Source organism: Centroberyx affinis, unplaced genomic scaffold (genome assembly GCF_046629955.1).
Source record: "Centroberyx affinis isolate AG114_WGS23_722 - 3 ecotype Tasmania unplaced genomic scaffold, CSIRO-AGI_Caff_v1 ptg002056l_1, whole genome shotgun sequence".
Classification (NCBI taxonomy): Eukaryota; Metazoa; Chordata; class Actinopteri; order Beryciformes; family Berycidae; genus Centroberyx; species Centroberyx affinis.
Window position 1 is genome coordinate 36813 of NW_027280389.1, and position 21659 is coordinate 58471.

The 21659-nt window shown below is 40.4% G+C and overlaps 1 protein-coding gene and 1 pseudogene across 1 annotated transcript in view; both read right to left on the reverse strand.

The window, feature by feature from the left end:
• The window catches only part of fam168a (family with sequence similarity 168 member A), a 33071-nt gene continuing 11412 nt past the window's right edge, over nt 1-21659 (reverse strand). The window contains exons 2-8 of the mRNA XM_071531205.1: nt 15491-15598; nt 14699-14790; nt 11254-11334; nt 8598-8743; nt 7189-7375; nt 6141-6267; nt 1-5868 (exon numbers count right to left, since the gene is read on the reverse strand). Coding sequence (XP_071387306.1) covers nt 6155-6267; nt 7189-7375; nt 8598-8743; nt 11254-11334; nt 14699-14790; nt 15491-15552 — 681 coding nt within the window. The 5' untranslated portion in view covers nt 15553-15598 and the 3' untranslated portion in view covers nt 1-5868; nt 6141-6154. The remainder of the gene's footprint in view (nt 5869-6140; nt 6268-7188; nt 7376-8597; nt 8744-11253; nt 11335-14698; nt 14791-15490; nt 15599-21659) is intronic.
• On the reverse strand, nt 7903-8079 carry LOC139654159 (U2 spliceosomal RNA; annotated as a pseudogene).

Here is a 21659-nt window from a genome sequence, read left to right on the forward strand (position 1 = left end):
TTTTAATAGTTATTCAATGTTCTACATTTTACAGTAAATATTATACAATTACAAACTTGGCTTAGTTATAGTACTAAGATCACTAACTGATCTTCAAAAAAAAACAAAAAAAAACCCTCAACAACAAAAAACATTAAAAAAAAGAATAAAAATTAAAAAAAAATAAAAACAGATTTACACTTCATATCACAAGCCTGACGCGGGTCCTTCACTCTGGACCAAATAGCTAACATACAATTCACTTCTCTCAATGTTGAAAAGACGTTGGGCTTCAGTTTGAAACACAACCGTATGGTAACAGATATACCATAGCATGTGCAAACTGGGTACCAAACTAAAACTTCCAAAGATGGGGTTGTTCCGAATACTCGGTCCGGGGGATACAAGTATTCTTTTTTTTTTTTGGAAGACAAGGAATTTCCACTTTTTGCATCACATTTAGTGTCAAATTAGACTAAGAAGAGAGAAATCTCCTGACAAGTTGAAATTAAAAAGCTGCAGCAGAACATCAAAGACATTTAAGAGCCTACTATTCACTTTGATAGTAGTGTTTTAATTTATATTCATGAAAAAAAAAAACTGCTAAGACTTAACGACTGCAAGGCAAAAAGAAGAGAGAAGGGAGAGGGGAGATGGAGGAAGAGGGAGAGAAAAGGTGTTGCGAATGTATCCGGTCACGTCTTCACTTTCTGAAGTGAAGAGGCGCAAGATTAAAATACACAGTAAAACAAAAGAACCCAATAATCCTCATTAAAGTCACCACCTTTCAACGTTTGGAAATGTCGCCGAAGACGGAATGATAAACAAAGAGTGAAGGAAAAATAAATGATGAAAGACCATGATTAAGACAACTTCTCATTCCCCCCCCCCCCCCAACATATCTAAGTTTTCAATTGTCTATCTCTTTCACTTAAGTGCAAATTGAGAGAAAAGAGAGGCGAGGTTCATCTGAAAAGTGAACTACTCTGTGGGACCCGTTTCCTGGAACTACTGGTTGGAACCCACAAAGCATTGTGGGTCTGCCTCTGGTGGGTCTCCACACGAAGAGAGTAGAAATACGTTTTCATGAGCATTGGTCCCAAGCCCATACAAGAAAACCTCTCTCATAGAAATACCTGACTTAAAATGATCAACTCCTCCTATAGGGAAATTTGAAACACCACAGATTAAACCTTTAACAGATATCAGGAAAAATTCGTCATGGTCTAAATTTTAGTTTTTGGGTACCTGACGCATCCCAGGAGTGGAGGAGTGATTCTGAAATAAATTTCTTAGACTTAAGGAACTATAATTTACTCGGGGCAATTATAAATGATCAATATACGGTAGTGTTTTTTGGCCCGTGGCCCGGCAACCACGGTACATTTCAGCCCTTGGCCTTATGGGGCAAAAAATTAGGCATGCCAATTCAAGACGTTAACAGCAATACCTAGTGTTCAAATGGCCAAAAAATAGATTATCTATACGACTGATACCAATTTGACCATCATTAACTCTGCTATGGGGAGGCGAGGGTTGCAAAGGTCAAACTGATAATACATGAAAGCCAAAAGACGTGAAAATGAAGTTGCGAGAGGGGAGGAGAGGGTAGAAAAAAAAGGGACGAGTGAACAATGGAGGGAGCAGCATTTAGGATTCGACATTTTGTATCCCCAAATGTAATCAAACTAAATGCTCAGTAGAAGGAATGCAAAATGGCCTCTGAAGGGAGCTGTGGCACCAAGTGAAAACAAAGGATAGACATGGGGGGGGGGGGGGGGAGATACAGTAAGAAAGATAAAGCGAGACAGGTAATACGCAATAACAAAGTGAGAAACAGGGCAGCAATAGGAAAACACAGATTCACAGGAAGCTAGACATAACAAGGACTCAGAATTCACCAGTTAGTTACTTAGGAAATGAAACTAATATTTACTGAACGACATTTTGTGAAATATGGCACAGAATGAAGGGCATTGAGGCTGGGGGCTGCAAGAAGTAATTATTTCAATATCTATGCACCCACAGAACATGAATGGATAGAAAAAACATTTTCTGGGAGTATCATGGTAATCTCCTTCGGTCCACCTCACGTTAAAATGGCCGCTCAAGAATGCTGATTTGAGCACGAATGCCTGTTCTATCCATTTCAGTTCTGTGCTTCATCCTCTACTTCCTCAATTCAAGGTCTATAAAATCACGCAACAATCATTACACAATACGGTTTTCTTAGCAATGTGGAAATTTGTCGCGCATTGGGACATGGCTTCTTGATAAACCAAGCCGCTGTGCAAGTGCTGGTCATTTGGGATGGCGGTCCCAGGCAGCCCATCAGTTGTTTACGTCCACAAATCACAACAACTTTATTTATAGACCTTGCCTTAACTTCTCTCCCCTCTGAGACATATGTAGAGGACAGAGATGCAGAAGAAGAGGAGGTAAAAAATATTAAAAGCACAAACAGTAGCTGCCACATTGATGCAACCATGCTTAGCTAGAAACACATTACTGTACCACTCGCTGTATAAATATACTGCATTTTTTTAAGAGCTCCAATGCTATAGTGAACTACACCTGAATATTATGCATACCCATTATGCTCAATTGACCACTGAGGGAAAGGAAATAAACAAAAAAAAAAAGATTTGAGAAATACTGACAGAAGTAGTGGTTGGCTAAATAAATCCCTATGAAAAGTTAACATCACTGCTGTCGTAAGAAAATCCCAATTTTGTATTTTTCTGTTTTTTTTTCTGGCTTGAATTAAAATGTACAAGGTCCTGTATATGGTGAGTAAACTTCATGACCCTCAGGCCAATAACATCCATTCGATATCCAGGTTTCTAAAATACGAGGGTCAATCTGAAAATAAGGCTTGAAGATACAAGGTTTTCATCCGACAGCGGCATTATGCAATACTCTGTTGAGAATTAACCTACTAGTGTACAAACATCTGGACTAAGAATACCTCATCAAACACTCAACCTCACTGTTTTATTTTTTAATTAAATTACAATATAAATTGCTTCTTTCTCCCTCTGCACTACAAAGCCTAGGTACCTGTTACTTAGCGTTAAATTATAGTCATCAAGTTTTTTTTGTCTTATTTTGTGCAATATTTCCTCACAAAGTTATTCAATAACCAAATTTTTGATATGTTCTACTCTTCTTAGCAATAACTGTGATAATTATTGAATGGAGGCCACATACAGAGCCTGTAATCCATATTTAGAGATTACAACGATAAGCATTTTTAAAAATCAATTCAAAACGCTGATAAAATAATGACTGTACGGTAACAGTTGGAGGCATTCCCTCTTATTATTTTATTGCAATATCAAACCACTTCATCTACATACCCGCGCTGTAAATGATTTTGTTACACCAATCTGTACTCTACAGATCATGAAGTTGCGATTTGAGTCTTTTTTGTTTTGAAAATCCAGAAAAATGCCACAGGCCTCACCTACATATTCAACCCCCCTCCTCCCACCCCGCGTCTCAAGGCAAGGACCAATAAACAAAAGACAAGACGCACACAGCACCAGATAATGCTTCATGTCCCCAATCACCTCTAATTTGGGATAAGTGTTTTAGGTGCATCTCAATATTGTGGACATGAACGTTTTTGCATGTAGAGATGAACAATATTTTCCAGCAGAATGTAAAAAAAGCAACAATAAACGGGATATGGGTTAATGGGGAATGATGTTTACATGCAGCAACTGAAAACAGAATACTTGTATCCTACTTAATGAGAAGTTTGTGTGCATGTAAACACACAATGTGTTTGGATAAAGTCAGAGTGCTGTCATTTCTACGTACGTAGGGTGCACATCGATGGCTCTTAGAATTCAGCATAGGTAAAAAAAAAAAGATTCTTCTTCATAAAACGGGATTATATTTTTATAAGAAGAATCAAGAGTACTGTACCCTCCACAAGTGCTGTTGCTATGGATGCCAAGCTCCTGCACCTCCATGATGACAGCACTCTGATTTTGCTCTTAGAGGGCATCATGCCTGCCAAGGTTGTACCCACATTCAGAGAAAAACAAACCATCCCAATGAAAATGGACCAGGTGCATACAGATCTGGTTTGACACAATTTGTTTTTCATAACCGTGGTGCAGAAGCATCCAAATGTCATTGCCTTGGTCTTGCCAGTTCAGAAAGAGAAGAGGCAGAGCAAACGCTGTGTGCTCATTGCACTGTGGGATGGCCTTGGAAGATCAAATCCTGTCCATCCATCAGGCCAACTTATGCAACTAGTCCATTATTCACTGTATGCTCAGAGTCTGGGTTTGTCAATGTCGAGTGTTTGGTTATTAGTCCTTGCCTGGGAGGAGGAACGAGGAGGAGACAATACAAGTCACAGTGTTTAGGAAGTGGGGATACAACACATACAGTGCAAACAGCAGCATGTTTGTGCAGTCTCTTGCAGGTGAGATGTCACAGACTCACATGTCTTGCACCCTCAGTTCTGACCGGCTGTGACAATGTTGTCTCCTCCTTCCTCCTCTTAGCACCGAGCTCCGTCTGCTCTTCACCCTCGTCCTGTCCTGCTCTCCCTTCCTACTGCCAACGCTATCCCTTTAAACTCCTTCTCTGCTGAGTGTGTCTGCCATGCACACCTCTAGAATCCATGTAATGTGTAAATGTGTGTGTGTGTGTGTTGTTCAGCAACATCATAACTGGAAGTAAGTGCCACTAAGTGTGTGTTTCAAACACAGCACAGGAGCCCCTGTGTATGTGCATGTATGTACGTGTGTGTGTGTGTGTGTGTGTGTGTGTGTACATGTGAGAAAGTGTGCATGACCACCCATACTGTTGACACACAACTATTATAAATATTTTCACGTCTTATAATTTATTGGCCTACGCTAACCACATAAAAGCTAACATGACCAGAACGACCTCAAAATGCTCTCTAGCTAGATTAAGAATATGATAGTGTCACAACATACTAGCCTGCATAGTATGTAGCATGAAGTACTTGATGTGTTCTTAGTGCATACTAGGTACTATGCTAGTGTGGACAAAGTTGGAAACACATCAGGATAGGTAATGGTAGATAAGTGCTCTGGCCATAGCGACGCAGCACACACACAGACAGAGTGACAGGTATGACGGACTGACTACTGCCGGACAGACAGTTACAAGCTGGAAGACAACCGAGGTTAAACAAATGCGAAAGATGAACCGAAACCACCAAACGGATAAAAATGGACAGACTGTAACAGGATGAAGAGGAAGAAAAAAAAGAAGGGTAGGAAAGGCTAAAGGAAAAAAAAAGCCAAGGTAATTTGGTAGAGTGTAGGAGGAGGAAGAATCTTAAAATTAAAAGACCTGAAAAACAAAACAAAAAAAAATCCTAATTAAGTTAAAACCCTGTGCTGATATCTAGTCGTTAGAAAATTTGGCAGCATAAGTCAATGATGAGTATGATGATGGCTGTTGTTGTGACTGATGAAGATGATAATGATGATGAAGAAGTGCCCAATAGATTCCAGCCAACTGAGCAGCAGGCAGGGCCGCACACACCAGCACAACACAGAAAACAGGAGCAACCGACACACCCGTGATTGGTCAAGAGTCCTTCTGGAGTTCCAATGACAGACACAGCAAAGGAAATGAGAAAAAAAGAAAATAAAAATAATCATAAAAAATAAGGTAATGACTGGTTGGCAAATGAAAAGAGAAAAAAAAAAAAAAAAATAAAAGCAGCTTTTGTAAAAACATTAGAGAATGTCGCATAATAACAATAACAATAATAGTAAAGTGGCTGTTGCACTTTAGTTTTGTTCTTGCAGACAGGTGCCGAGTTCCCATGGTAACCATTGGGAGCCCATGTAAGATTTGAGCAGTTGCATACGATGGCGGACTCCAGATCTGGAGGGGGAGAAAGAGGAGAAGAGATACGTTGGTGATTGTTGTAAAACTGCCTCATTTCTCTGAAGAAAGTGCAAAAAAGGAATGTGAGGCAGCCAAAGACAGTTTCCTAGTCTTTAAATATTCAAAGCAAACCGACTACACAGAGAGAGGGACACCAAAGACTGGATGAATGGGAAGAGGAGGATACAGATGGGGGAGAGAGAAACAGAAAATGGGAACGTGAGGAACATCTGAAGGAGAAACAGAGCTGTGGGAAGGTAGATACTCACATGATGGGCGGGCTCTACCAGTGGGGCGGGACGTAGCTGTACCCAGGTGTCCCTTGGGGCCTGTAGGTTGGCACAGTAACCGGGTGTGCTCCAATAGGAGGGTGCTGGGGCGTTGTCAGCAGGGTCCCTATAGGAAGTCAGCAACACCATTAGCACTGAAACTGAGATCTGAAATCTATTAGTTTAGTTATGGATGCAGCCTTGATGCACCATAAATGTGGTGGTGTGTCAACTAGGGCAACACGATTACTGAACAAGGACAATAAAGATGCGAGGGCTTGAATAATTTGTCAACGCGTACATATGACAATATGTTGACACAGATTTGCGCATTATCATTGTTGTATGTGGGGGAGGGGATGTAGAATTTATCTTATTTACTGCTTACTGTGCAAAATGCTGATTCGTATGTGGGAAGGGCACAACTTTTCCTATACTGATATGTGATAAGTGATAGCTGATAGGTAATTCACAGGGGAGCACACAGCAATTCTCTTATAGCTTTATTATAGCATTTTGGTATGTTGTCTACTGTTTCTCTCTGTGTTGCTGCTGTGACAGCTGAATTTCCTCCTGCAATAAATAAAGTACCCATCTACCTACCTACCAACCTATAGCTTTTACCCTGAAAGAAACTACAGCTGAATGCCAAGAATTGATTTTCACTCGTTTTTGTATGGTCTACTGGACTCACATCGTAAAGCACATCTTTAGAGGAAGAACACTAAAGCAGAATGTCTTAAAAATCAAAGGAATATTTGTTTGTATTATCACACCTCTCAAAGGAAACATGCAAGCCCATCTCAAAACAAAATGTATCTTTCATTGTCAAGAAAACATTAAATGAGTGAGCTCAAGGAAAAAATAGATAAAAGTGAGGGAATGATCCATAGCATCAGTATATGGCAAAGATGCTCAACATTTTAAAGATCAGCTGACAGAATCACAAATTACTTGGCAACAGCCATGAAGCCTGTGTCTTTAGCCAACATGTCTACCATTGAAAACTGAAGACCTAATTCTTTTTAATGAGTGGTTTTGGTCATACCTGCGCTCATAGCCATGGTTGTCCCAGCTACCATCCCCATGGCAGCCATGCCGTTGTTGCGGGGAGCAGGTACAGGGACGGGGGTAGGGTAGAGGGCCGTGGAGGGGATGCTGTTGGGCTGCACCACAGTGGTGTGGTGAATCACATGGGGTTGGGCCGCATACACTGGCTGGGTGTAGTACGCTCCCTGTTAGGAGAAACATAGGACAGGTTGCTGTGTGTGTGATGGACCACATGGAGCTTGCTGTAATATTACAATTTTTTTTTTGGAGAAAGTCTAAGAATAAAAGCTTGATTTGATTCTCTGGTATTAACCATATAAACACTGCAAACAAAGAAAACAAAACAAACCACCACAAATATTGAAAGACTTCTTCTTCATTTTTGTTTAAACAGTGAACACTTCACAACAGTTTTTGCATGCAATTCAAGAATAACTGCATCCTATTTTTTGATACTCTACTGATCCATGAAGGGGAAATTCTCTTTTCAATTGCCCCCTCCATAGGCAGATGAAAGTGCAAGATGAGCATCACATCAGCGCCCTTGCAGCTGGTAGGGATTCAGTGTCTTGCTCAAGGGAACTTCAGCAGGGCGGATGCTTGCCGACACGCAGGATAGAAACTGGGTGTTCCAGTTGAAGAAAAGTCTCCCCATAGAGATAAAACAGATTTATCTCTATGGATCTCACTACTCACTACACCCTTCTGCCCTAAAGGATAGACTGTTCCCAGCAGCTCTGCAATATCAGGACAATAGATTGAATGACTGAACTCGGTCATTTCATAAAAAATAATTTAATATGGTGACTTCATATAGAGGACGTATCAGATGTTGAACTGAATAGAACAGACTGTACATTTGATCTTAGCCAAAAAGCCAAGAAGCATTGTGAGTATGAAACATTTCATGACACACATCATGGGTCAAAAAGCTGACAAAAACCTGAAGACACACTATAACAAAGGGGGTCTGGGGCGCATGATTGTACAGACAAAAAACTTTGAAAAAATAGTCTTTACAAGGGTATTACTGGTATAATTTTTCAAAATAAAATATATGAAAAACTAACTTTATATCAAGTTAACAACACTTTCAAATCAATTTATGTGTAACTTTGCTCCAAAGGATGAAACAAAGGGAATAACTGACTAGTCATCTTTTTTTCAACCCATTATTATTTATTTCCCCATTCTGAAAGACCCCCTCCCCCCTCACTGAATTTACACGATTCATGAGAGTTACCCATTTCTAGTTCAAATCTGCAAATATCAAACAGTGACAAGTTTGCTTCCCTGAACAGAGAGCCTTCCCAAGCATTTGAGTCCTCAGATAAATGTTCTTATGCCAAAAAAAGTCTTAATATCTCGTGAAGAAACAACAAGGATTATTTTTTAAAGTAGGCTTACCTGTGCGTATAGGTTCTGCTGAGGGTAGGCACTGCGGATGGGATACATAGCTGTGGGGTACGGGGTGGGGGTGGGGGTGTAGGGAGGGGGTGCTCCATTTGTCTGAGTCGGGGGCACTTTGTATGGGGTGCCTGCTGCAGTATATCCTAAAGGAAGCAGACGGAGAGATACAAGGAGAGAGAAAGGAAGGGACAGTGAGGAATAAAATACATTAGAGCATATCATCACATATTTCTAATGATAAAACGATTTTTGTGTGTTTTTAAGAAGGGTTTTTACAGTAAACATTGAACTGGGACCAACAGTTCGTCAGCTACAAGTTGACCAAGTTCTCATCAATAGATCTTGTTGAAAGTATACCAGCCCTTAACATTTTATTCCAATTCATTCCCTACAAAATCCACCAGATGGCAGAATGGAACAGTGTTTTGATGGGACTTCATGAAGCTTCAAAACAACATGGCCAATGGTTTGTGTGTCTCTCTTGAAAGCCTCATCTAGCCACCTCTACTATCCAACGTCAGCATCTTTCAGCTGTGCTGTACTGAAAGGAAAAGCAGCTGTGTGAGCTGTGTTTTCTGGCTCACCATATACAGAAAAGCAGCCAATCAGCCTAAGTGCCACTCAAACATATGGATGACAGGGTTACAGTGGACCTGCCTTTTAAACTGCCACTACACCACTGGCTGAAAAGCATGAGGTCTAGGAGAGTGTAGGCATCCGCTTCAGACTACTGAGTTCAGGTCTGTTGTTAGCTCAGCTCTGCTCTCCCAAGGTGTAGTACCTCTGAACCACCACTTGGAGGAGCCTGAAGGTCAAACATGCTACTAGCTAGTGCTGCTGGGGAGCTTATGAAAGCATTTCTCTCACACAAGGACAAGGGAACAAAGAGATGCTGGAGCTGCTATGTGTCTGAGAGTGTCAGTGTGTGTGTGTGTGTGTGTGTGTGTGTGTGTGTGTGTGTGTGTGTGTGCATACTCTCACATGCATTCCTAGCTCTAACATGCATGCAGGGCATTGTAGGACAATGGTGTGTGACAATTACACAAAGGCCCACTGAAAGAAAATGGTTTCTCTATTCAGCGGTCTTGAGAAGTAATGACATTGACCAAGACAGTGTTCTAGCTAGAACATATCTGGCTTGTTGGGAGATTGATTCTCATCTAGGATACAAAATCCACTTTAATTCAGCAAACATTAAGCACTGTAGAATGTATAGGAGGAAATCAGCAGTCAAAGAGACATGCTCCATTGCTAAAACATGACTATTGCTGAGACAAACAGCCCCGATAATCTGCTTTTTGTCTTCTTTTGGGGAAAAATGGATCTAAAAAGTAGCTCACTGGGACTACAAAATGTACCACCTATCATCAATTCATTTGTGTTTACATTCCTTTGAATTGTAAACACCCTGCTCTATGGAGAAATCTACTCAACCACCAATTGCTAAATTATGTGACAAGGTTTCAAACTGGGCCATGGGACTGTTTCTGGATTGGCCCCAAATGAGTGTCCATGACAAAAGACAAAGTATTTTTTAATGAGCCTGAGCAAGACTATATTTACTCAATCTGGGTTCCTGGGCTGAAATAGTTTAAGACTCCCCACACTAAACCAACAACTATACATAAACACCCTATCTGAGGAGCACATAAGACAACTGGTATCTCCATCTGCTACAGGGACTAGACACTGAACCCCAGCAGAGTATGTATCTGGCTAGGTTCCCATTCCTTCACCATCAATGCCCCTGAGGCCAGGATCACACTTAATCCATATTGCATTCATGTTGCTGCAAATTATGTGTAGAGCTCTAAACTGGGCTCCAATAGCTCAAAACCTTAGACTAGATTAGTGATTGTAGTATTGCATCAACTTTCTTAGCAACTTTGATTCACAGATGAAATGTTATCACAAATAATTCAGATAGCTACCAAAAAAGCAATAGGCCTATCTGTTTTAGTTAAGCATGCATAATCAACACATAAATCCAATGCATCAACACGCAACTGTGGAGATATGGAGTGGATAAGGCTACCGGTATGTAACTTAGTGTTTAGGTTAATTCTGGGATAATCCTTGCTGTGTTGAATAAATTACACAATGAGTAACTTTCATCTCACCCAATGGCCCAGCACCGTAAAATAAGTATTTTTTGTCTGGACTGGGAATCAACGGTGGCTCATCAGCAGGATTAACATAGTTCTAAAAATTATTCTAGAGAAATTGGCAATAACTTTATTGGTATCTGTGTTCCAAATACCCGGAACAAAGGGAGGGCAGAATAAAACAATGCTTGTAGGTTAGTACTTACTTTGTTCGATTAGGCTACGCAATAGCCGGCAACATCAGTTGCGTGCAGTGCACCAGTGTATGCGGCTGATATATTTCACACCCCTTACATAAAACTGTACAACGGCTCCCTTTCTGCACTCTCTGACAGTGTAGCGGTGTGTTTGTCTTTAATTTGAGGTAGAATGAGAGAGAATGGTACCTCACTTGGTAGGAGAAATTATGAAAAGCATCCCGATATTTAACTGCAAAAAAAATTAAGTAAAACCGACAGCAATTTGCCTCCCCAGACATTCCCTTGTTAAATATGAACAAATTGATCAACTGTCTGTATGTGTCTGTGTGTGTGTGTGTTGGGGTTTACCTGGTGGATACCCAGGACTGCCTGTTTGATAGAGGTTGGGTGTATAGGTGGGAGCCGTGGTAGGATACCCTCCTGGATAGCCTAAAGGACATCACAGAGGAGAGACGAAATATTAGGAACCATCGCTTAACATACACACACACACTGAAAAAAACAAAACATAACAACAGTCACACAAACAAAAAAGAGAGGCATCCAGGGAGAACACATACACACAACACAGAGACCCACACAGACGCACTCAAACACAGGTAGGGCACTATTTGGTTTTGAGCAGGATGTGCACAGATGGTGCCCATTAAAAAATGTCTGCACCAATAACACAGTCGGCTGAATGCATCTTACACACACGTGTGCGCGCACACATGTACACACACCAATCTGGCAGATGAGACACACCTGCCAATATGGTGTAGGAGGAGAATATTCAGAAACATTAGCAACACGCGCAGGCAAGTGCAAGTGGGTGCACGCACACACACTTGTGCATCAATCAATCACACATCAAGCTAACAAAGCAGATTTGACCTGAGACAAAGCTTTCCTGATAAAGGTGTGAGTTTGAGATAGAGAGACAGAGAGAAAGAGGCAGAGAGACAGAGATGAGAAGGAAGAGGAGAAAAGCAAGAGAGCAAGAGAAAGAGAGTGTGAGTGAGTGAAGTCCTGCTCACTGTTTTCTATTATTGGCAGTCAACCTCACAGATTGTTTCTATTCTGTAGCCTTGGGGCCCTACTATATCTAACTTTGGCTTCTGTCTGCTGCTGTAGCTTGAGCCACTAATCAGATGTAACAGGTCTTGTAACCATATGCATCTACATTGCAGTACAATTTGGGGAATGGAATGATTAACAAATCTCATGCTTCAACACATGCCTCAGTTAAGGGACCACAGTTTTCCTTGCGTTTTTGAATGGATACATTTCTAAACTATAACATGCAATTAAGTTCAGTTCAGTAAAACCTTACAAAAACTCAATTTTGACTTTAGCAGCCTGCAAGTAAAATAAAATATTTTTATATGGAGAAGGAAAATCCATGTCAGGATTTTACAGATTTCTTTTTTATGTCTGTAGCCCACCTCAAGTCATGTAACCCTTACTTGAACACTTTTCAGCTGCTCCAAGCAGTTGAGAACACCTAAATACACTTCTAACATTGTAAACAGCATATATCTTTTGACACAACTAATCCATTTAACTATATTCACAGAGGTGATGGCATTTCTGAATTAACAAGGTACTTACGAATCCTGGGCCATATTTTCCTAGTTTTTGTCATCAAGACGATTGATTGTGTTGAGAATTTCATCACTGTAGAGCTTCATTTCGCTACACAGATACGGTGCCAACGTAATCTAATTTTCCAGCTCCATATTCCAGAAATATGTATGTGATGTATGTAATATTTTCTATAAAAGGAAATCTAAGTAAATTGTCGAGTCACTTTTTAAGGGTTAACATAGGGTTTGAATATATAGCCTATGTTTATAAGTTTTAGTGTTATGGTACATGAATAAAATTTGAAAATCCTTTCATCCTATCACAATTATTTTTTATTAGTTGAATATGGACACAAATACAAATTTAAGGGATTATGACTCATTTATTTTGTTATTAATATTCAAATTATCTACCATTTCAGAAGTGTGAATGTTTGCATATCATTTTTGTACAGTATGACAATCAACTTTTTATTTTTATAATTTTATTGTGCACGAGTTGAGTGTTTTGCTAATCAATGTGTGCACATATTACGTTCTGCTTACTGTCAATCACCTGACACGCACAGGAATAAATGGAAGTATGTTATGTTATGTTGCCCTACAAACTTTATTGTCACATCCGTGTCTTCTTACTTCGGGAATCTCTGTTAGCTGGGACAGAAGTTAATTTCAAACTAGGTTTGACACAATTTCAGTTTGTATGTCAAAAATGACAAACAATTGTTGAAATGTTGAATAATCTAATTACATAAGGCATGCACTGAAAAATGATTGCAGGAAATGTAAACCATTCCTGCAGCTACCTTTGCACTGCAGTTCAAACTCAGTGCTATCTTCTGGGGGAAAACCCTGCAGCGTAGCGATGGAGAGAAGGGGGACTGAGTGTGAGGAGGGAGAGGGAGGATGGGACCACATCGACGCCAAGACGCCTGATTAGCTGGTAAAATGATATTATGCATTTGCCAATTATCCCAGCTTCATTTCTCTGCAGGTTGAAAACATGACAACCAGTCTCTTTTGGTGCATTATAATAGAGTAACAACTCATACCAGTGTGGTCGGATGTCAAAATGCGGAGCTGCAACGCAAAATGTGTACAAGCTGGCAGGTCTGCATCTCCAGCTTTGTGGTTGACATCTCCAATTGTGTGCCCACCACCTCAAGCTTAACCTTGACAAAACTAAGCTGCTCTTAACCCTAAACCCTCTGCAAGGCCTTTCTATCACCATTGACCAAAACCAGAGTGACATTTTTACCTTGAGTACCATAAATCTCAGTGCGATACTAACCAGCTGTTGTTGCCCAAAATGCTCCACAATGCTGTAGGTTTACACTCTACAATATCTGCCGTATCAAACCACTCCTCACCAGGGACTTTGCCCCCATTCATGCAGAATGCTGCAGCCTGCCTTGTCTTCAACCTTTACAAAAACTCCCATGTCACCCCCTCCTGCACGTCCTCCGCTCAATGCCTCGGGCTGCTTGTATCAAATTCAAAGCCCTGTGCTGATGTAAACCCTCATACCTCCAGGCCACGGTCTAGCCTTACATTGATGTTCGTGCCTCATGCTGTACTACAACCAGGGGCTTAGCTTTCTCATCCCTGTAGCGACTCAGTCACGCGCCACAAAGGCTTGACTTTGCTCCATCCTGCTTCCTCAATGATGGAAGTTGGGACAGATGTCCCTCATCTGCCTCATCTCTTTGTGAAATTCCTGAAATATCTTCCTCTCCCCCTACATAACATCCCCTCTCCTTTAGTTTCCTCTTCTACTTATACTGGAAATACTCATCTTGTAAAAAAAAAAAAAAAAAACATTCCTACTTGTCTCCCTGGTTTTCATTTATTTACTTGACACTAATCTGTTGAACATGATCATTTTGAAAACTAAGGAATATTTATTATTGTGTGTATTAGTATATTAGTGTAGTGTCATAGCGCTATGACTTGCAAATTTTACTATTGGTTGCTTGTGTTTTTTGTGACCTATGAAGTTAAACTTAATTTGATTATTGCACCAACTGAAAGTTGCTCCAGGTAAGAGCGTCAACAAAATGCCTAAAATGTAAATGGTTTGCCCAAATTAATCCAACGAATGTGTGTCAAAAATGTACAGCAAGTTAATCTGTTTCACAGTGTGCAAGTTGCTCAACCAACATCTGTCCTCATTAAAGTGTTTATTATAGTAGCATATGGTCAATGTATGTGCGCATTTGTCTTACCTGTGAAGGCCATGTTCTTAGGGTTTCCATACGGGGTGCCAGGCTGAACGGGGCTGTAGACTGGATTCATACCCGAAGATAACCTGTTCTTACTGGGGGGGGGGGGGTGATGGGAAGAGAAATACAGTGAGAGACAGAGGGAAGGGGGATGAAAGATGAGAGAGAGTGAAACATGGAAGAGAGAGAGAGATGTGAGCTCAACCCATGTAAATTGGAAATTGTTAGGATTATCAGGCATACACACACACACACTCATACACATTAATCCCACATCCAGATTCTTAAGACGACATTCAGACGAAGGATTTTGCTAGGATGCAACAAAATCAAGGCGCAAGAATCCTCACCTTCAACTGGGTTCTACTTAAGCATATATTTAAAAATAGGTGTGTTGCAATGAAAGGCACAAGTACTGACAGAAAAGCACAAGGACGCATGGATCCATTGAAAATAATGGCCTGGTTTCCTGTGTGGCACCAAGCATGGCTGGCCAAGGCTTAGACGTCTAATTTCCACTACAGGGCCAAAAAGGGCCAGCCACTACAGAACTGAACAGTGGCTATTAAAAAAACGGTGCTGGGAATGGTTGGTGTGAAGGTACCCTAATAGGCACCTGAACAGAGCCATTTATACTACATCTCCCATAAGGCATCTTTCTCCACTGGTTTCACCATGTGGATGAATAGACCTTCAATGTACTCTATAATTTGAACTTACCTGGTTTGTGAGTGGTATGTCTGTGCGCAAGTGTGTGTGTGTGTGGGGGGGTGTGAGTGCGTGTGTGCCCCGTACCTCTTGTGCGTGTCTGGTTGATACATGAAACTGAATTTGTCTGTGGGATGCCCGCTCGCCATTCTTGCTGTATGCAAATGAGGAAGGAGTGGAAGTGGATATGCAAATCTGAAATTAAAACAGCGAGAGGTCATGATTACAACGAACACAGGAAAAAATAAATAAAAAAACAAAAACACAGCAAAGCAAAGCACCACTGCAACAGCAAATGGTTAGGCAGCAGGGGAGACAGTGACAGAGACAGTGTGTTTGAGTGTGTGTAGTAAAACTGTGTTGTAGCCATCAATTCGTGCGTTTAGTAATAATGCTAAATAGTGTACTAAATAGCCAATTATGAGAAATGGTGCTTGCTGCTAATTCTTGTGCACAAAATAGCTTTTATACTTTCAATTGTGTATGTGTGCGTGCAAGACAAGTTGTGTCAAGTAAAATAGGCCAGAACAAGTGTTTGCTATTCATTCCTGTGTACATATAGCCTGTATGGTGTGTGTGCATGTCTGTGTGTAAGAGAAAGAGAGAGCCAGCATGAGTGTATAAGAGATTGTGTATGTGATGTGCTGCAAGAACATCAAATACAAGCAGCAAAGCAAACAGTAAGACAGCAAATGAGAAAGCCAGCAAGCGGGTGAGGGACAGATCGAGTGACAGAGAGAGTGAAAGAGAGAAGAAATAGAATAGAGAACAAAATACAGTCGCAATAGGTCAAGTCCTGCACCAAGCCATGTGTAAGCATGATCCAATACACAGATGAGCCAGAACGACAAAAGCGCTGCAAAAACACAGAGCAGAACAGCTGAGGAATGAATTTATAAAACAAAGAAAAGGTGTGTTTGTGAGTGTGTTGTGATGCACAGTACTCTGATTCAAATTTGAGTTCAAAAGCATTTCAAATGTTGACTTTTACTCCAGCTGAGTTCATGAAAGAGATGGGACTTGGTATGTGATGGCAGTTGTCAAGCCGGTTGTTCTGTCTACATCTTGGTTTTACATGTGGCTCTGTCATGTGCCATAGGCCTGCATACAATATGATGTGGCAACAAGCTCTATGTACTCTGCACATCACCCACCCATTCACCTTATGGTAAATCAAAAGTCATTTGTCCAATTCTGTTTCCTGAAAAAAAATCGAATTTGTTGAGTTGAATAGGAATATCAGATGAATTTCCAAATGAATTCTGAACCGATCCATCCTGGGCTTGTGCTTCTTAGCCAGTTGACAATGACACTATAAACACAGCTAGGATTTGTCATCATCCAGGGCATGAACCAGTAGCTTAATGCAGTCAAGCTGAAATACCCCGTTCAGGAACACTGACATCAAAATGTCTTCCCTGGTGCTTAAAAACAAATGCACCACATATTTGTGCTAGCATTCAGTTCTGAGTATCCAACATAGACAAAAGCGACCAAAATCTTGATTTTGTGGCAACTTTTCTGAAAAATGTATGGAATTTGCAGACACCTCAAAAGAGTCAACAATTCATAAGCATACTACATATCACGTAAACCTCTTTACATACTTTAATGCTCATCCTTTTTTACATTTTCTCAATCAAGGGCACAAAATTACAAAGGAAAAAGTTGCACATGGATTCCAGTCATCAGCAGCACAGTAAGCAACAAATAAGATTTTAATGTTTTATGACCATAAAACTGTATAGTTTTATGTCCATTTATGTTTGAGGTAGACTTTGTGCTTTTGACAGTGTGTAAACCTAAGGCTCATGATGAATGGAAACGATGGCCCAATAGTGCAGGTTAAATGAAATCTAAAATGCACTCAACTTCTTCCACCTGTGGGGGTGAATACAAATCTAGGCTTATGGTATGATATATACTAATTGAATTTCTTTTGTTTTGTTTGAGGTCAAATGAGGAAACTGCATTAACTTTGCAGTCTTTTTTACCAGTGGGGGCAATAGTCAGTGCAGGGCCACCACTACCGAATCGTTTGATGTACAAATTTGTACATATGCCTCTTACAAATCTGTAAATACGTACATGTCCCACACAAATAAGTAAACTCCTGTGTGTGTGTCCCAGGGGAGTTAACCTATTGCTCAATACACTTCTCACAGCACAAATCTTCATTAAGCTATCCCCTAACCTTTCTTTCCTTCCTCCAGTGCCTCTCTCCCTTCCTCCCATCTTCCATTCCTCCCTCCCTTTTGTTTTCTTGCTCTCTCTCTCATTAGCTTTCTCTGCCTCTCCCTTCACTCTTCCTCCCATCAGTCAGAGAGAGGGAACAATGCCCATCATTAACACATGGACAGGTGGCTAACCTAACCCTGAGGTCCTATCCTGCAAACACAACCCATAGCCAACCACAGCTGTGCCTGAATAGAGAAGAGGAAGATGTGTGTGTTAATCCATTTTACTCTGAGAGAGTGTGTGTGTGTAGGCAAATGTGATGACGTGTGAATGGGTGAGTACAAGAAGGGAACCGTAAGTGCTTGTGTCTAATGATGGTGTGTGGAACAGAGGTCAGTAGGCGTGTGTGTGAACAGTAGGAGTGTCTAACCACTACTCCCTTTGTTTTCAAGGGGAGGTGATGATGAGGTGCTTTGGGCGCTCTTTTTCTAAAAAGACCCTTTCTAACCATAAGCACTTCTATTCATCAGACCACTAGCCCTGATTGTAAAGACCATTCTCCAGAGGACACTCACTATAAACCAGTGTGTGCGTGCGCGTGTGTGAGAGCGAAAGTGAGAGAGAGCATGCACTTGTGTGTGTAGGGGAAAAACAGAGTAAAAAGGGACGAGTCCACACATCTCATCCATGTTTCAGAAGCGATTATTGTGCTTCAGGGATAGTTGGGAAAAAACAAGACACACCAAATTGTTGGTTTCCTGAAAATGTCAAACACAGTCTTGCATTCTCATAGACAAGGGCCAGCAAACAGAAATTGCTGCTGGGCTTGACCAAAGTTGCTATAACTTGGAGGAAAGGTTTTGCACTGCACACTCATTAAGTTGAAATTTAAGCTTAAGAAATTTTTCTTTTGCTACCCATTTTCCCTAACAAAATGTCCAGGCACCCTTAGTCGCTAGTATTCATGCTCTCAAATGAGTATTTTATCTAGGCTAATAAATCTAACGATACAAATGATAGCTCCATCAATGGTATTGTGTTGATAAGGTAGAATGAATAGCCTACCCCAGGCCTCAGTGGACAGACAGGTCAAAGGTTGATATTATTCAAATTAAGTAATTTAAAATGAAGCCTAACGCAAGACATGCAGGGTTTCCCATAGTAGTCTATCACCAAGGCAGACTGCTTTAACAAAGCCATCCAGGAAGATCTCACGCCGCTACAACAGCTGGGTAACAAATCAAAGACCGAAAAGGTAACATTGGATCCGAATGAGGCATTTTGAGAAGAGTTCTTTCATTTTTTGTGAGGTAGACCTAACTGTAGGAGTGTAAACACAGAAGTGAGGAAGATTCACATGAATGCAACGGCTCTAGTGAAGATTTGCGCAAAATAATGGTGTAAATTTCTGGTCTTTTCCACTCACAGTGTGATCGTTTGGCTTCAGAGGACTTGGATTATGCTGTAAGAGCTGCATGGAGTAGGCTAGTTTTATGGTCATTTTTTGCCCCTTTTGGAACGTTAAAGTCCTGGTCCCCACTGACTTCAGATGTTTAGGAGAAGGCTGCTACGGAGTTGTGCTGGCAACCTCCATGCGCGTTATGTCCATAAAGAAACTTCACCTGTATTTCAGATGAGGGTGAATAGAAAACGACAGAATTTTCATTTTTGGGTGAACTATTCCTTTAAGGTTGACTTTGGCAGTGATCGTGAGCGCTGCCCACCAACCACCTTCAGTCACTTGCTCACAGCTGTAACGGCTAGCTAAACCGGGTGCATTTCTGTTCCGTCCATTCATGTTGGAGGGGTCGCAATACACTTACTTCAAAGCAGCCTGCTCCACTGGACATTGCCGGATCTGAAATGGAACCGGATTGGAGCCGCAACTTTGGAGATATGGATGGCTACTATTTTTGTCAGACCATGCAGCTGTTGCATATTTGAGCCATATAAATGTATATAAATGCCAAGATTTTGCTTAGTATAGTCATTTATCACAATGTCAGTAAACAAAATAGAGGATAGGCCTACTTAAATCAATGTCACTGCAATAAATGTTCGGGTAAACCAATCAATGCTATCAAAGCTCAAACCAGATATGCTACAATTGCTAAATGTAACAACTTGAGTTGTTCATGGAAAAATAAGCAAACGTAGATAATTTTGTTCACTTACCCAAAAGCAAAATGTAGATAGGCGCAATACAACCAGAAGACCAAGGCAGTAATTGGGTTACTGGTCTTATTGTTCCAATCTATAAGAGGAATGGGGATACTGAGGATTGTAATAACTATCAGGGTATTACACTTTTGAGTTGTTTTGGCAAGCTTTTTACTAATATACTGAATGTAAGGTTGCACAAGTTTTGCGAAGATAATAGTATTTTGAAGGAAAACCAGGCAGGTCCACGATTGATCATATACAGTATTTGTACTTGAACATGCTGTGGAACTGTTTTGCTTCAAGAAAAGGAGTCTATTCTGTTCTTTCATTGACTATAGTAAAGCATTTGATACAGTATGGAGAGATGCACTCTGGTTTAAATTGCAGAGAGCAGGTATTAATGGTAGATTGTTTAATGTCATTGTGAACATATATAACCATATTAAGACCTGTGTTTTGTTATAGGAGCCAAATCTGAGTTTTTTGTTAACTTGACTGGGGTCAGGCAGGGTGAAAACCTATCCCCAATATTATTTGCACTATTTATAAATGATCTTGAGCAGGGGTGTCAAACTCAATTTCATCCCAGGCCACATCAGCATTATGGTTGCCCTCAAAGGGCCAGTGGTAAACGTAAGACTATATAAATGTATCTACTATCATATTACATAATTGCCTCTGCATTCGATTATTATTGGTTTTAGTAATAACTTAATAATTAATAACTAGCTCTGAAAGCAGAATTCTAGGAAAAATAATGGCAAATAGACATTCAAGAGTACAACTATTATACAATTTATTATACGCCTTCAGTGCGCGGATAACAAAATCAAGATGCATTCTGGGACATGTAGTTTATGGACACCGTACTTCCTTAACGCAGCATAGAATTGTATTGCGCAAATTATATTCTTTGCAAGCTCTTGCGGGCCACATAAAATGAGGTGCCGGGCCGGATTCGGCCTTGAGTTTGACACACCTGATCTTGAGGAATATTTGGTACAAAATGGATGCGAGCCATTCGTTCTGGCTACAACAAAAGAAGGACTTCAAAAAGCCATTGATCAAATCATGGTTCAACAATAAGGCTTGCCCGATTGCCCGGGGCAAGTAAAATGCCACCCCGGGCTAGTAAATCTAGCAACTCACTTGCCTGATCGGGCAAGTGGTAAAAAAAAAAAGTATGTTATTTATTTAACTTGTATATCACTGGAACGTATGTATCACCATGGATTACATCTGTTCAGCAAATATTAGATGAATGTGGTTTCTCCTTTGGTTGGATCAGAGGTATGATAATATTAAATGGCTGAAGCTGGCAGTTGAGCAGAGGTTAAAAGATCAGTTTTTGTAGAAGTGGCATTATGAGCTTCAGAGTATGTCATCTGATTTATATTGTGAATTTAAAGAGGACTTTAAGTTTGAAAAGTATCTACTCTGTGAAAACAGAAGGTATGGCCAGGCTATTTGTAATTTTCGAGTTTCTAATAGCAGAATTCCCAAAATAACAGGAAGATACAAAAGGTCTGGAAAGGAATAAAAGGTTTTGTAATTTATGTAATGACAACTATCTGGGGGATGAATATCACATTTTGTTTGAATGTAAAAACACAAGCATTGTTGAGAATAGAAAGAAGTAGGCTACCTGCCAAAATACTTTGTAAACCATCCGTCTGTTTAAACTTACGTTATTGCAGACAGATAAACCAAGAATAGTATGTAAACTGGGTGCATTTTTGAGTAATGTTCTGCCTCTCTTTAAATGACAAAAGTTGTGCTAAAGATCTATTCTGGTTGTTTACCATTGCACTGCTGTTTTGTTTTATGTTTGTGCTCCATACCACAATGTGTGGTCTAGAGTAAATAAAATCTGAATCGGAACAAATACATAATTGGTGTAGCCGCTTAAAATACA